At 43.7% G+C, this 14294-nt stretch overlaps 1 protein-coding gene across 1 annotated transcript; it reads left to right on the plus strand.

Annotated features, from left to right (window-relative positions):
* Positions 1 to 562: 562 nt before the first annotated feature.
* On the plus strand, positions 563 to 13987 carry CENPI (centromere protein I; the record flags this gene model as incomplete). The annotated part of the gene is made up of 20 exons (XM_079542100.1): positions 563 to 761; positions 1399 to 1536; positions 2442 to 2560; positions 3062 to 3169; positions 4284 to 4332; positions 4665 to 4711; positions 5413 to 5502; positions 6147 to 6275; positions 6512 to 6676; positions 6941 to 7061; positions 7266 to 7357; positions 7634 to 7751; positions 7849 to 7913; positions 8361 to 8458; positions 8819 to 8954; positions 9569 to 9693; positions 10787 to 10835; positions 11557 to 11790; positions 13188 to 13229; positions 13856 to 13987. The coding sequence occupies 20 exons, from the start codon at positions 563 to 565 to the stop codon at positions 13985 to 13987; spliced, it is 2256 nt and encodes a 751-aa protein (XP_079398226.1).
* Positions 13988 to 14294: the final 307 nt, after the last annotated feature.

Below are 14294 nucleotides of genomic sequence, written 5' to 3' on the forward strand. Positions count from 1 at the left end.
TGTAACATCCTAATTCCTGTAGAACAGGAAGAAGGCTGTTAGGATTCTTTAAAATCTGGACACCAGCTTCCAGGAAGCTGCTGTCTGTTGGCTGACTGTGTTGCCGTGTACAGTAATAAGGCTGTTCACAGTTTTCTTATCCATTTAATTTATGCACTGGATTGGCTTTCTTTTTATGTTGTGTTTGCTGTCTGGTTATGTTGGTTTTGGATCAAAACATGATCATCAAAAGAGCTTTATTTAAAGAACATTAGTGTTAGGTCTCGTGGATTTTTATCATCCCTTTCTTAATTTTAAGAAAGTTTCTCAATTCAAAACACCTTTCTGCATGAATCGTTCAGTGACTGACAGCTATAAATGATTTGCTGTGAGAACTGCTCTTACCTTATCCAGTATCCCTATAAAATCTGTTTGTCAGGAAAACACCTGTTTTCTTTTCTTGCAGGAAACTTGCTCTTCAACTCTTGGAGGTTGGCCTGTTTGCTTCCCCCTTTTCCGGAAGGACTGGAACCCACGTGACAAACGAGTGGGATTCTCCCATCTCAACTGAAAGGCTGAAAAGATGCAACGAAGGCGGAGTTCTAAGCACTCCAAGCAACCTCTGCAAGTTCACCACAGCAATCAGACTGATCTCTCTGCTTGGAGAAAAGGAGGGACAGTTGATACTGAAGAAAGTGCCCGGAATCATCAATCTCTGAGTGATCAGAAAAATGACAACGAGCAAGACTCCCTTGAGCAAGCTCTGAGCTACTTTGAGAAAAGTAAGAGAGCAGATTTAAGATTGGCTGCAGAGACTTGTAAAGATTAATGTCTAATGTTCCTTATTCTAACATCTGAGCTTTATAGTAGCTTGCCTTGTTAGTGTATTTAAAGGTTTTTTCTTTTGCTTGCTATAGGAAGCTCGTTTAGCTTGGAAAAGAGAAGGCTCTGGGGAGACCTCATTGTGGCCTTCCAATACTTGAAGGGAGCATATGAACAGGAGGGGGAACGGCTGTTTGTGAAGGTGGATGGTGATGGGACAAGGGGAATGGTTTTAAACTGAGACAGGGGAGGTTGAGGTTGGATATGAGGAGGAAGTTTTTCACACACAGGGTGGTGAGGCACTGGAACAGGTTGCCCAAGGAGGCTGTGGATGCCCCATCCCTGCAGGCATTCCAGGCCAGGCTGGATGTGGCTCTGGGCAGCCTGGGCTGCTGGTTGGCGACCTGCACACAGCAGGGGGTTGGAACTGGAGCAGCACTGTGGTCCTTTGCAACCCAGGCCATTCTAGGATTCTATGAAGAGCCCAACAAGAAGGACTACCTATAGGAGCAATTCAGAGAAGTTTAAAACACTTCAATTTAACTTCAGAAGTTGTTTCATTGTTTGTCTTTTTTTTTTTTTTTTTTTTTTTCCTAGTTCAAGACCGAGTTTCACTGAAAAAGAGTGAAGTTCTGCAGAAACATTTGTCTACTGTGGAAAGCATTGCCTTGAAAAGAGGTTTACCCCCTGAAGGGTTTGATGTATTGCTAGATGTGGCACTCAGTGGCAAACTTGGTAATATGTTTATGTATTGCAGGCATGTCTTCAGTGCATGTCTGCCTCCCCTCTGAACCTGCTGGAGGTGGTACATCTATAGAGGCTGTAGGGTTTGGCATAAAAATAATCTTCCTTGCACGCTCCAGAGTGAATTCTGAGTTCAGATGCCACGTGGTATGGAACATCCCTTTAGCCCCTTTGGGTCAGCTCTCCTGGTTCTGTCCCCACCCTGCTTCTTGTGCACTGCCAGCTTTGCTGATAGGAGAAACTGAAACATTTTTGAAACAGTGTAAGCACTGCTCAGCAGCAACTAAAACATCAGTGTGTATCATCATAGTTTTTCCTCTTGAATCCACAGCATGGCACTGTAGCAGCCACCACGAGGAAAATTAACTTTATCCCAAGCAAAACCAGGACACTTTCATAGCTGTGTTAATGAAACTCACTAAAATTAGAGCATTTGTCCTGCCAATCAATTCAGCATGTCATTGTGCTGCTCTCCTGGTGGTGGCCATCACTTGTATTTCTAAATTAATGTCGTATTAAATAAAAAGGATGACCTTTCCCTTTCTCACATCCAAGAGGAGCATGCAGGATTCTTTCCTTATTATGCAAGTAATTTTGTTCTTTTATTGATTCACATTGCTTGGCTTATCTCTAAGGCAGTAATTTGCTGATGTTTGGCTGGCACTCATATACTCTTCTGGTGAAGGAATGGGTCATTAATATTACCAGAAATGTGCTACTCTTCTTTGTCTTGCAAAGAGTCTCTTGGTGATGCAGGCAGTCCCTAATGGATTCTTGTGCGCTGCTATAAGCAAAGAAGCTCTGAATAATTTTGTCTGGGGTGATCTTAACCTTAAAACCATATCAAAGAACCTGGTACGTGGGCAGCATCTGATCTTCAGTGCTTTGTTTTGCAGCTGATACAGTGAACACTCGTTTACTGAAGAGCCTGATCCCAGCCTCAGCAATACCAGAAAGTTCTGTTGTTTCCTCTGTGTCTTGGCTCTGTGTCAGCAAATGCTCAAGCAACATCCAGGTAACTTCGTGCATGTTTGTTATGTTTCTGCACAGGATTGATGAGGACAGGTTCAGGAAACAGAAATGCTGTGGTTTTAATGTCCAAAGTTATTGCATAAACTGCTGCCATTTAGACTGATGGAGCAGCCTGTACCTGAAATGGCAGTGGGAGCTGAGGGACACTTTGGAGTTGAGTGGGAACTTGCACAGTTTCCACTTGTCTTGTATCTCTGGTGTGGAAACCTCTAAGGACAGTCCTTCTGGCCTTCATGTAGGCTGAAGGTTTGCATCGTTTTCTAGAGATCAGCACATCCATTACTGATGGTTTTTCTGTTGCATATGGCAGCAGATGTTCTGGCTGGCTTTCTTCCACAGCAGGAGTAGTGCTGGTTGTTTACCTGAAGCTGTCTGGTTGTCTTTGAACGTGCTGTAATGATTGTTCCTCTTAAGCTGGCTACTGCCTTGTCTGTCCTGGTTTTGCCTGTTAACTTAATGTAAGATGGCTGTTTTCTGTCTGCAGCTGCTCTTCCTAAGATGGCTGATCACGATGTTTGACTTCATTGATCACAAGGAACAAGTTCATGCCCTCTATGGCATCTTCTTTTCCTTCCTGAATAATGAGAAGTTGGTAAGGAGAACTGAATACACAAAAGCTAACAAAATAAGTCTGAATTAGTAGTCTGCGTATTAATGACAGACAGGAATACCTATAAACTAGAGATTATTTTTGGTGGAATTTATTTTCCTTTTCTCCTTTTGGATTCAAAGATTGCTGGGTACTTCAGAATCAGAAACGGGGAAGCTCTAAGTTGTTTCAGTTTGAATAATGCAGTCTGGTTGTTACAATGATTTCAAGAATTGATAATCTCATACACAGACGGAGCTACAGTGTGTGCTGCAGTGCCTGGAACAGCTTTTATAGGACATCAGATAAAGTCCTTTACTCCTGAGAAGGAAAAGCTGACTTGTGGGGCAAAAAAGAGCCCAGCAACCTGCTGGAGAAATGTTGATTGAATGATGAGAAACTCAAAATGCTGTTCTTTGTTGGTTTGCAGCATAGCTTAAATAAGAAGAGGTACTGAGGAGCTTTGTGCTGTAAGGTATCTGTACAATCTGGGTGCTGGGATGCTGAAATAGCTAGATTCAATTCAGGTTCAGGTGATAATGGAATCGTGTTAGCCATGAAATTGGGAACTCATCCAGTTCAGAACACTTTGGGGTTAAGACTCAAAGTTCTGCTTATGCTGTCAGCCAAACGTTCAGTTGTTTAACATCAGATGTAACCTTTTCAGGAAACTGGATTTAAGTTAAATTTTCAAGTACAGCTGAGCCAAACTTAGACCATTGCAGGCTCTGTTGCAGTTAGCATTAATGTGTCATTTTCACCTAAGGGTCACTTTTTGCTTTGGAAACTTTCCTTGCTAGTCTCTGAGATACACAAATGGTTCTCAAAACCAGGGCAGGAGGTCACTGAGTGGTCTGACTGCCATGGGAACTGCATGTAATGGACATGTGTTATCTAAACAAAGTTGCTACATGTGACGTGTAGGAACGAGGTGCTTCCTATGGGAAGTGAGGCAACCTGCCCCTCAGTGGGGACGCAGTGCTGACTTGAGGCAGCAGATGGAAAGAAGCACTGTTAACTTGTGAAGCCCATTTTTGGAAGGGGTTGTTGCCTTCAGTGCATCCTGGTTAGTGGCTTGCATCAGTAAGACAGGTTCATTGCTGCCTTCTCTTTGCAGTGTCCCTACATCTGCCACGTGCTCTACCTGCTGACCAGGCAAGAAAACGGTGAGATCCTCATTTGTGTGAGATGAAATACCATTTTGTTTCTCATTCTGTGTGCTGGTGCTGCCATGTCTTCTGATGGAGCTTGTACAATGGCCAGGCACTGCAGTCAAGGAGGCCTGAGCTACAATTCTGTCTGATTTGTATCATACTTGATGAAGCAGAAACCTGCCTCTTAGCCCAGAAATAATACTGGCTGTTCCTGCTTTCTTTGCCATACCAATAGAAGTTGTATCTCATTTTCACTTAAATGCTGAATAAAAGTGGTGTGTGTTTTTTTTTTTTTTTTTTTTTTTTTTTTTTTTATTTTCTCATGTTCCCAATTGTTTTTCCAGTCAAGCCTTTTCGGGTCAGGCGACTCCTTGATCTCCAATCAAAAATGGCAAGTTCATTTCAAATCTTGTAGAGGCTGAAACTGTGCTGAATGGGGCAGCTTCTGAGTGTCCTTACGGAGCGGAGAGAAGAGGCGAGCAGCTTAAGATGGGGTTGGGCTTGGAACAGTAGGCTGGCATCTTCCTGGCATCCAAGCTTCTCCACCTGCATGTGCATCCTGAGTTCTCACATTGTGGTTTTTTCTGTTGCTGTGTGCAGTGATGTACAGAACTCTGCATTATAGAGATCTGCTAGAGCAACTTAGTTTCACTTATCTGTTACCTTCTTTAATTTCCTGTTCCAAGCTTTATTAAAAAATAGTGGGGAAATATAAGGCTGTGTAGTACCTGCTGCCTCTTTGTAAGAAACTAAAATTGCTTTAGAGGTAATTGCAGTTGCTAGAGAAGTGTAAGTGGTGCTGTGTGGTTACAGTAACACTTGGAGCATTTAATCTGCAGAGAGCCGTATTTTTTTAATAGTTTTTATGTTAAATTTCTTATTAGAGCTGTGACGGTAGGAAGTCCTTTCTCCTGATCCCTCCCTACAGTATTTCACTGACAGTTTTACTCTATTCATTATATACCTCTGGTTACATACTGATGTGTCCCTGTGGAAGCTTTCAGTAATGAGAGTTTTTCTGCTTTGTAAATACAATATTTGATATCTATGTTAAAAGCATATCATATCTTTTTCCTCCTGTTCTCTTGACAGGGTATGCAACCTCATCTGCAGGCTCTGCTATCGCTTTATAAGCTTTTCTGTCCTGAGCTGATATCCATAAGCCTTCCTCAGAAGATGAAGGTGAGGAGTCAGATTAAATCTATCTGGAACTGGTACTTATGACAGTAATTTGATGAGCTTTCTGCTTGTGCTGTAGCATGATGTAGTGGTGAAGATTAATTCTATTTCCTGGGTGTTCCTGCGGTAGTTTGGGACTTGATCGGAGTTAAATGTGAGCGAAGTGACAAAAACAAGTTTTGTGCAGAGAAGATGTTGGACCTAATTCATTCAATTTCATTTTGGCCTGATATCTAAGAGCTCAGTTACTCACTGAGTTGTTTGGTTTGACTGAATTCAAGAAGTCTTCCCCGTAACTTGTACAAGCATTCCTTTGCCATAGTTTTACTGTAGTGTGCACTTGAGATTTACTCTACGAACAGATGATTGATCTTAATAAGAACTATAAATATTGGAATTCCCTTATGACAAAGGGGGTGTTTCAGAGGAACATGAAAGTGGAACCACTGAAGTACAGTTGCAAGGTGGTGAATCCAAAGAGTGAGAGTTACTTGCTGTCAAATCCCAGCCTCTTGGTCTGTCAGGTAGAGATGAGTGCATATACATCACTGTGCTGTCTGCTGGAATAGAACCTCTCTATTGCTTTGTCTCTCTGTTGCTTTGTCGTAATTTGGCTTCTTGCATACATGTCTGATTTTTGTTTCCAGGCTTATTTCAAGAATGCAGACAGCCCATGGAAAGCAGCAATCAACGCTGTAAGGCGAAGAAACCAGGCCAATTCCACTGTGCCCCAACCACTGCTGTTAGGCATAGCTCAACCTCACTCACGGAAAAGAGTAGGTTTTCCTCCCCAGGAAGCTGCCAAATGGCTGTTTTGATGACAAGTAATGGCAAACAGTGGGAGCTGGGTTATACTTCAGAGCTCTGCAGGGTGGGATAGATATATGGAAGTGCAGCATACTGCTGGAATGGAAGCCCGGGTGCAAATTCTTTTCTCATAACAGGATCTTTGTGAACAGTGGGCACAAGTGCACAGCTGAGTCACTGCTGTTTGTTTGTTTCTTTTCTACAGAAGTGGAATACCCAGTTGATTGTACCTGCAAGCAGTGCCAGCGCACAGAATTCAGCAGTGGGTGGGAAAATGAGCCGCGTTGATTCATTCGGTGCTAACAGATCTTTTCCAGTGGAGCAGCTGCGGACCTTTCCCCAGCTCCTGCAAAATATCCACCGCCTGGAGGTGAGTGGCAGGAAGGTCTCAAGCTCTGTGCTGGGAAAACAAAAGACTTTGGTCTGTGACCTTACAGGTATCTGGTGCGTGGGCAACCTAATTCAGAAAGAGCATCTAGTCTTGAGGCTGGTGAGCAGGAGGCCTGGAGGGTGATCTTCCTACCAGTGAAGGATTGGACAGCTCTGATGGCACGAGAGCCTGTGGCAATTTACAAATATGAACACAAAAGAACTAGTTTGGTTTTGTTTATTTACCTTGCCCCTGTTTTTGCAGTTTCCTTCCCAGATGGGCTCGGTGCTAACGAACCCATTACTGCTTCACTACATGAACTGCAGCAAAGATGCCTCTGTTCATCTGAGGCTCTACTATTGGATGGGACAGACTCTTCAGCAAGGTAGGAACTCAATATAAGCTCTCATAGTGGGGTGGTTAGGGTTGTCTGAAGCTTTTTACCATTGATCATAGTACTTTGCCATTTGGATTTGTAGTGCTGATTGTGTAGTGCTGAAGCAAATACTGCAGAAGAGTTAAATTTTATTTCTGGCTTTGCTTTTTCTGGCTGCGCTCTTGTTCAAATGCATTCCTCTCTCCTCTTCAGAGTGCACCTGGTGTGTAGTTGATAATAACCAACATGAAGAAGAATTCAAAGGCTTCCTGGAAACCGCCTACAAGGCAGAATGTTTCTTACAAGTGAGTGCCTGCTATGTGGAAAACAAGGGTTTCATGAAGTTCTTTAAAGTGCATTTGGGACTGATGTGCTTCCTGGAGTTTAAGTGAGAAATGGCAGTGTGTGAAGTCGCCCAAAGACGACTTAAAAATACACTTTTCCAATATTCTATGGTAACTGATTTCTGCAGGAATGGTAACTTGAGTGTCCTGGAGAATTGCATGAAGCAGGTGCAAACCTCTTCCTTCTCCAGGGTGATCTGGAGATAAATTTCTGAATGCTCACCTTCTGCTTTCTAGGAGGGATTTCCTTCCTGTGAGGAGTTCCTATACAGGAGTCTTCCTCTCTGGGATGGCGTTTCCTGCCGATCACAAATCCTCCAGCTTGTCAGTTGGATCCCCCTCAGTACCTTCTGTGGTACGTGTTGCAGATCTTTTGCATGAACTTGGACAGTGTCTGATCCCAGGGGAACAGTTTAAGCACAGATAGCATGCTGCTTTCTCCTTTATTCCAGAAACGAAGTCACAACTCTGCGATCCCCTGGCACAGCTCTTCTTCACATCATCCCTTTACTTTAAGGTAACTTGAGTGAGTGGCTATTTGCTTCTAGTTGGTACTGCATCTGTATTTGTGTAAGGTGTAACAGTCTGAAGGGCTGTACAGGGAGAAGTCTGTGCCCAAGCACAGGTAAAATGTTCTTATGATGTAACTTTTCTGGGAATTTGAGTGTCTTTTAAGGGATTTTTTTTTTTTGCCTGGAGCAAGTGGAGGCACTGGATTTAGAAAAACTGATAGCATGAAAGGCAGTAGTGGTTTCTTATTGCAGTTCTAACAGAACTTGAAACTCTCATTCTCCAGCAAAAACTACATAATGTATACCTTCAGTTTGAAGGGAGACCACAGATTCTCTTCTCTTTGAGAAACTCTTGGTACATTTCCTTGTATGCTTTAATTCTCAGGGCGTCCTGCTCAGTGTTTTTCACTTCTGTAAATTTGCAACAATCTGTCTTTTTTTAAATCCTGCAGTGCAGCGTTCTGGAGAGTCTGAAAGAGCTGCTGCAGAACTGGTTAAACTGGCACGTGGTGCAGCTGGATTCAGAGCCTGATTCCCAACTCGGTTCTTTGTAAGCTTGTCTGAAGCGTATCTTGATATGCCTGTTACCTAATGCTAAGATCAGGTGGCACTGCTGTAATGCTTCTGCTGTACTGCAAGCTACCTTGTGGGTCCTGGTTTTTACTTCTGATTGAAAAATATTTTTATTGGCACTGAAAGCTGATATGTCCAGAAACTCAGGATTCTTGTAACACTGACAGCTGGGTCATGTTTGTAATCGTGTGGGTAACAATCTATTGCTGGATAGACTTAAAAAAAAGTATCATACCAAATAATTGGGGGGGGCAGGGCAGAAAAACAACTTAGCTTTGCATGTTTCTACCTTCTGTGAAGAGGTGTGTGTGGTAATATTCCCTGTGCACTGCTGCAGGAATACCACCCTTTCTGGGCTAGTGAATGGGGTGGCTGAACTCATCAACTTCGTGGGACGGATTTCTGCTGCTGCACTGCACTTGGAGAAGAGTCATACCTTCCTGCTGTACTTCATCCTGGATTTCTATGAGACTGTATGTGTTCCCTCTGCTTTGTTCTTCAAAATGAGGCCGTTTGCTTTTTTTTTTTTCTGGCTAAAATATGAAGTCACCTTCCCAAATATGGTTTGCTCAACTGTGATTAATTGCCAGAATGTTCTTTAAATGTTCCATTATAGTTTTTCTCCCAGCACTGAACAGTGTTAAATCCACTCTCTAGCTTCCCTGCATCTTCTCTGTAGATGTTCACTGCCTGAACTCAGCCATGCTGTTATTGCTCTTACAACCTGGATGCCATTGCAGAGAGCTGAGGGAGCAATGACAGGGCTGGGAACTTTCCTTGTAACTAAAATGTTCATTAAACGTGCAAAACAAACAGTTTTAGAGGGGTCTAAGCAAATGCTACCCAACAAGCAACCAAACACCACCGTTATGGGATACTTCAATGGTTGAAACAGAGATGGGAGCTGAGAGTGGATAAAAGCCTTGTACCTAGAGGAAACAAATAGAAGGCTGGAGTGAGACAGTTCCTCCTAGATCAAGTTGATGGAGCTGGCTAGAATGCAGCACTGTGCTCTCTTTTGCTCCTGGATGTTTGAGGGTTTGTTAATGGCAGCAATAATCTGCCTAGATCTGCTGGTTTCCTGCAGGTGTGTGACATATATCTGAAGTACAAACTGCCTTTGCTGATAATGCCTCCTGCTGGAGTTTTCTACCCAGCATTGCTCAGCATGGATTCTGTCAACTTAAATCAGCTCTGCTACATCATGTACAGGTACTGCAAATGGTGGGGGCTGTAGGGCTTTCTCTTGTTGTCTTTTCTGAGTTTTTGAAAATGAAATTATTTGGGTCTATAAATCTGCAATTGAAATCCATGCTCTTCATCCTTACGTGAGGCAAAGATGAAATGTTGCGTCCAGCTTTCATGGTAAAACATTTTACAGCTTTAACTTGCATTCTGTTCCCTGCTCTGTTATCCTAAATGGCAGCATTCTGACCTTTCCTAGTGTTATCACTAACATGTGAAGGAAGGAGTTTGGTATAATTCTGAGAGGATTTATGTTGCCTAGCAACAAAGAGCTTGCAATCATTAGCAGTTAAGCATTAAACTTCTTAGTCCTGTGCTCAGGCCAGCAGATTGGGGTTTTTCCTTGCAAATACTGTGCTGAGTAGGAAGCACTTCTGCCACCCTGAAAATGTGTGGCAAATTTGGGCCTGCCTCGTGCCCGCAGGTCTCACAGAAGCACTGCTTAGCTCTGTAGGATCCACTCCTACTGGTTTTGGCCCTGTTAATTCCAGTGGCTGCATCTGAGAAGAGGAGTAGCCGCCTGCTGACAGCTGGCGTAGGGCTCTCCATGTGGCTCTTTTCTCTGAGGAGTCTGCGGGGTAATTAACGTGACAGGATGCTCTCTGGGAAATGAGGGGAGCTAGTGCTCATTATATGGAACAACTGTCAAGTTGTGTTACTTCCAGTGACTTCCGTTTCTCTGCTCAGTGAATGAAAGTCTCTCATCTTAAAGATACACTGCATTTTTCTGCTCGTTTCAAGACTGCGCTGATTCTTGTGTTTGGGCTTTCTGAAAGCTCGTCTCTGGCAAGCTCAGCTGTGTGTTACTCATCCAAGACACGAACCTGATCAGATTCATCCTTTCTCCCTCAGGGAAAACAGTCTATACCAAGTGATCAAGTCCCTTTGATTTTTATTTCTTCCTTCTCTTTTGATCAGAAGAGGAAAACTTGGTGGTCTCTTGTATTAAGAAAACCTTCCTTAAGGTTAAGAAGCTGAAACACTTTTCTCCAGCGTTTTTCTAAGCACTGATAGATGTCAGTAGAACTTACCAACTCTCTTGTTATTTGTTTTGTTTTAGGTACAGAGCCAACTTGATAGCTGCAAAAGAGAACGAGCTGAGTAAAAAGGTATCTGTTGAGTTCTAGGATGGACCTTGGTGAGGAACTGGGCTCAATAGGAGGAAGGCATTTTGATAGTGATCTTAAGGACTGCAGGGAATGTGCAGCTGCTCAAAGATTCTTGTGGTTTGACCTGGTAGGCAGCTGAGCAGCCTTTCATTCACTCACCCCAACCCTCCCAGTGGGACAGGGAGAGAACTGGGAGGGGGGGGCAAGGAGTGGAATTTTACAGGAGAGATGATAGAAACTATTTGCAAAGACAGAAAAGGCACAGAAATAACAGTAATGATTTTATATATTTACATATCTTATGCACAGCCAGCTACTTTCCACTTGCTGAGTGACACCCAGCCAGTCTCTGAGCAGCACCAGGCTTCTTTCAATGCCACCCCTCCTCCCCCACTCCAGCCAATTCACCCCACGTGTCAAATGATGGCCAACTCACATGATGTCATGTGGTGTGAAATATCCCTTCTGGCCAGTTTGGCTCAGCTGTCCTGGCTCTGTCCCATCCCATCCAGCTCCTGTACCCCCTTGGTAGGCACAACACAAGAAGCTGAAACATTCTTGGCTCCACACAGTATTGCTCAGCAGCAACTAAAAGATCAGTATGTTATTGACACTGTTCTGAAGCCAAGACATAGCATCATGCCAGAAGAAAATCAGCTCTGTCCCAACTGAAACCAGGACAAGGCATTTTTGACTGTTTGTTTTTTTTCTTGTCCCTTAGAAAACACAGCAATTCAAGTTCAGTAGCCAGACGTATCAGGAGTATAACCAGTACATCACAGCCATGGTGGGCTGTCTGTGGACATCCAATGCGTTCCAGAAGGATAATCATCCTCAGGGCATTTGTCTGGATGATGAATTGCTGAAGAAAACCGGAGTGCAAGAATACAAAAACAGCTTCAATATTGTCTACCACCCAGCTCTGATGTGCTATGCTGTTGACTTCCTGCAGCAGGTAATGTTGTAGGTGAATGCCTCAGCCTTTGGCAGCACCAAATAGTGCAGTGATCTTTTCTCTGAGCAAGTCCCTCAGTGTTGGCTGGGTAGAAACAGCTCGATGTTGATTTGTGCATTCAGTTGCGTCCTGACAAATGGGTTAATAATGAAAAAATGAACTAATCAGTAACCTGCTTCAGAATACAGTGCATGGCTTAAAATTCTAGACTCCCAAAAATGCAGAAATGCACAGTTCAGTTGTTTGGGTACTCACAGCAGATCTTGTAGCTGTGCTTTCTGCCTTTGGCTTTGCCTTTTGAGAATGGCCTGAACAAATACATGTAGCTGCTTCTGAGTACAGGATGAATCATGATGTACTCTAACATCAGTGCAAGTTCTGGTAGCTGAATCCCAAATGCCCTCACGTTCCTGCTGCTAACGAACAGTGGAGGGAGCAGCTTGCCAGAGTTGTGGCTGTTTGAGAGGTGCACGCTGCTCTCAGAGATCAGGCTTTGCAGGCCATCCAGGAGGTGCACAAAGCTGCTGTTTTGTTGCAAGGATTGCTGGCAGACTGCAAGCATGCTCCTGGAGTGAGACACAGCAACCCTTAGGTTAAATATGCACTGAGGAATACTGGTTAGGTAGACTAAAAATTGCCTTGGCTTACGTGCTTAGTGTCTTGAACCTGGGTACTTTGTTACTGCTGGCTTACACCCGAGTTTTCCCTTTGCCAGATGATTTTTTTAATACAGGTTGATGAAACTATCTTTGGTCTTTCTCCTGCCATAGCAGAACTAGTATTTTTTTTATCTAGGTGCTTTTTCCTTGCATTTTTTGTAAGCTTTAAAAAAGCCCAACAACGTAATTCTGAAGAACTCTTCCATTCTCACTGCAATGCCGAGACGAGAAGCAGCTTTTAGGGCAGAGCTCAGCTCTGCGGCGCTGCAGTTCTGAACGCCAGGGGGCGCTGCTCTGCAGCACGCTGTGAGAGCGCGAGCGCTGCGCTGGGTGCCGGTGCGGTGTCTCTGCCTGCCTTGTCTCATTGAGGGCAGTTATTTATCGACTGTTCATGGAAATCATAGAATCCCCAAGGTTGGAGAAGACCTCTAAGGTCATCCGGTGCGGCTGTTTTGCAGGGATGCCTTTTATGCTGTGAGGGTGAAGTTGCTAAAGGCACTGATGTGTGGCTCTGTGACCCAGCAGTGCAGTAGCATGAGTGTCTTGCCTTGCCACTTGTGGGCTTGGCCAGGTGTAATGCTGGAAGCTCGTTCCGAAAGATAATTCGGTGTCTCTGACTGCATACCTAGAATTCCTGATTTACGAGGGGAGCAGGCAGTGGCCTGGCCATGCTGGATGTTCTTTTGCTATACGTACTTGACCCTGTTCTGATGCTGTTTTTTAATTTCTCTCCTTAAGGTCTGGCCAGATGATACCACCTTCAACTTCAATCTAATTAAGGTAAAACACCTGTTTTCACAAAAACAAGGAAACTTTTAGCAACTACTTAATAGAGAATACAGGGGAGTGGGGTGGGGGAAGGAGAAGCTGATCTGCTTCAGAAATGCTGTACTTCTGGTGTGCTTGAAGCAGAATTTCTGTTACCAGTGAACCCACAGAATATGAAATTTGAGATGAATGTGTACCTCTGTACACACTGAGCAACTGTCATGGCAGTTTGTTTCCTTTCCTGTGTCATGGTGTGCTTCGAACCTGATCTGGAAGAATCACCCTGTTAGGGAAGGAAGACTTTAAAATCCATGTGAATTTGGTCTTTCACATCTTTGCTGTTGATCCTACAGATGTTGCTCTCTTAGAATTGGGGTTTATTAACATTGTGAACGTGTTGTGTATTAAATAAGATCATGATTTTTTTTTTTATGTTCAAGCTAAGAACATGAAATATGTAAGTGAAAAGTCCAGGCATCTGTGTACAAGGTGAGACCCATGTACACCTGTCGAGTGTTTATGGGCCAAGATGGTTGTTGTCAAACTGTGGCAGGCTAAATTTGTGTGCTTCTTCAGATTGGCTTCAAAAAGCCAAAGCTGTGTCCTGCACAGCTGACTGCTCTGTTCTGCTTTTTCAGGGGAAGAAGTGGAACTGGTACCTGAGGTATCTCTATGGGCAAGGTTTAGAGGGCCTGAAGCTCTTCATTGAAAGCAGCATCAATCGTGTTTCCAAAGCCTCTCAAAGTAAGCCAGAGGATGAGAAAGTGTGACTCTAGGACTTGTTGGAGCCTTTCTGTCATCTGGAATAGGGAAACAGACCATTAGCAGACTGTGTCGGTAATTCTTGTTTCCTCAGAGGAAAGAAACAGAGCAATTATGCTTGCCTGCATTTTTGTGCTGGCATCTGTGTTAGGAAAGCAGAAATAGAGAAGGAACATCTCGGCTGTTTTGGTTCACCAGCGCTGAACCCCCTTATTTCCTGCTGACCTTCTTTAGCCTGAGGCTGCTGAGCTGCTGTGATCTGTAACATCCCTGGTTTTCATACTCGCTTTTCTTTGGTGGGATATCTGAGGGGGA

Source organism: Tetrao urogallus (assembly GCF_951394365.1).
Source record: "Tetrao urogallus genome assembly, chromosome: 13".
Lineage (NCBI taxonomy): Eukaryota > Metazoa > Chordata > Aves > Galliformes > Phasianidae > Tetrao > Tetrao urogallus.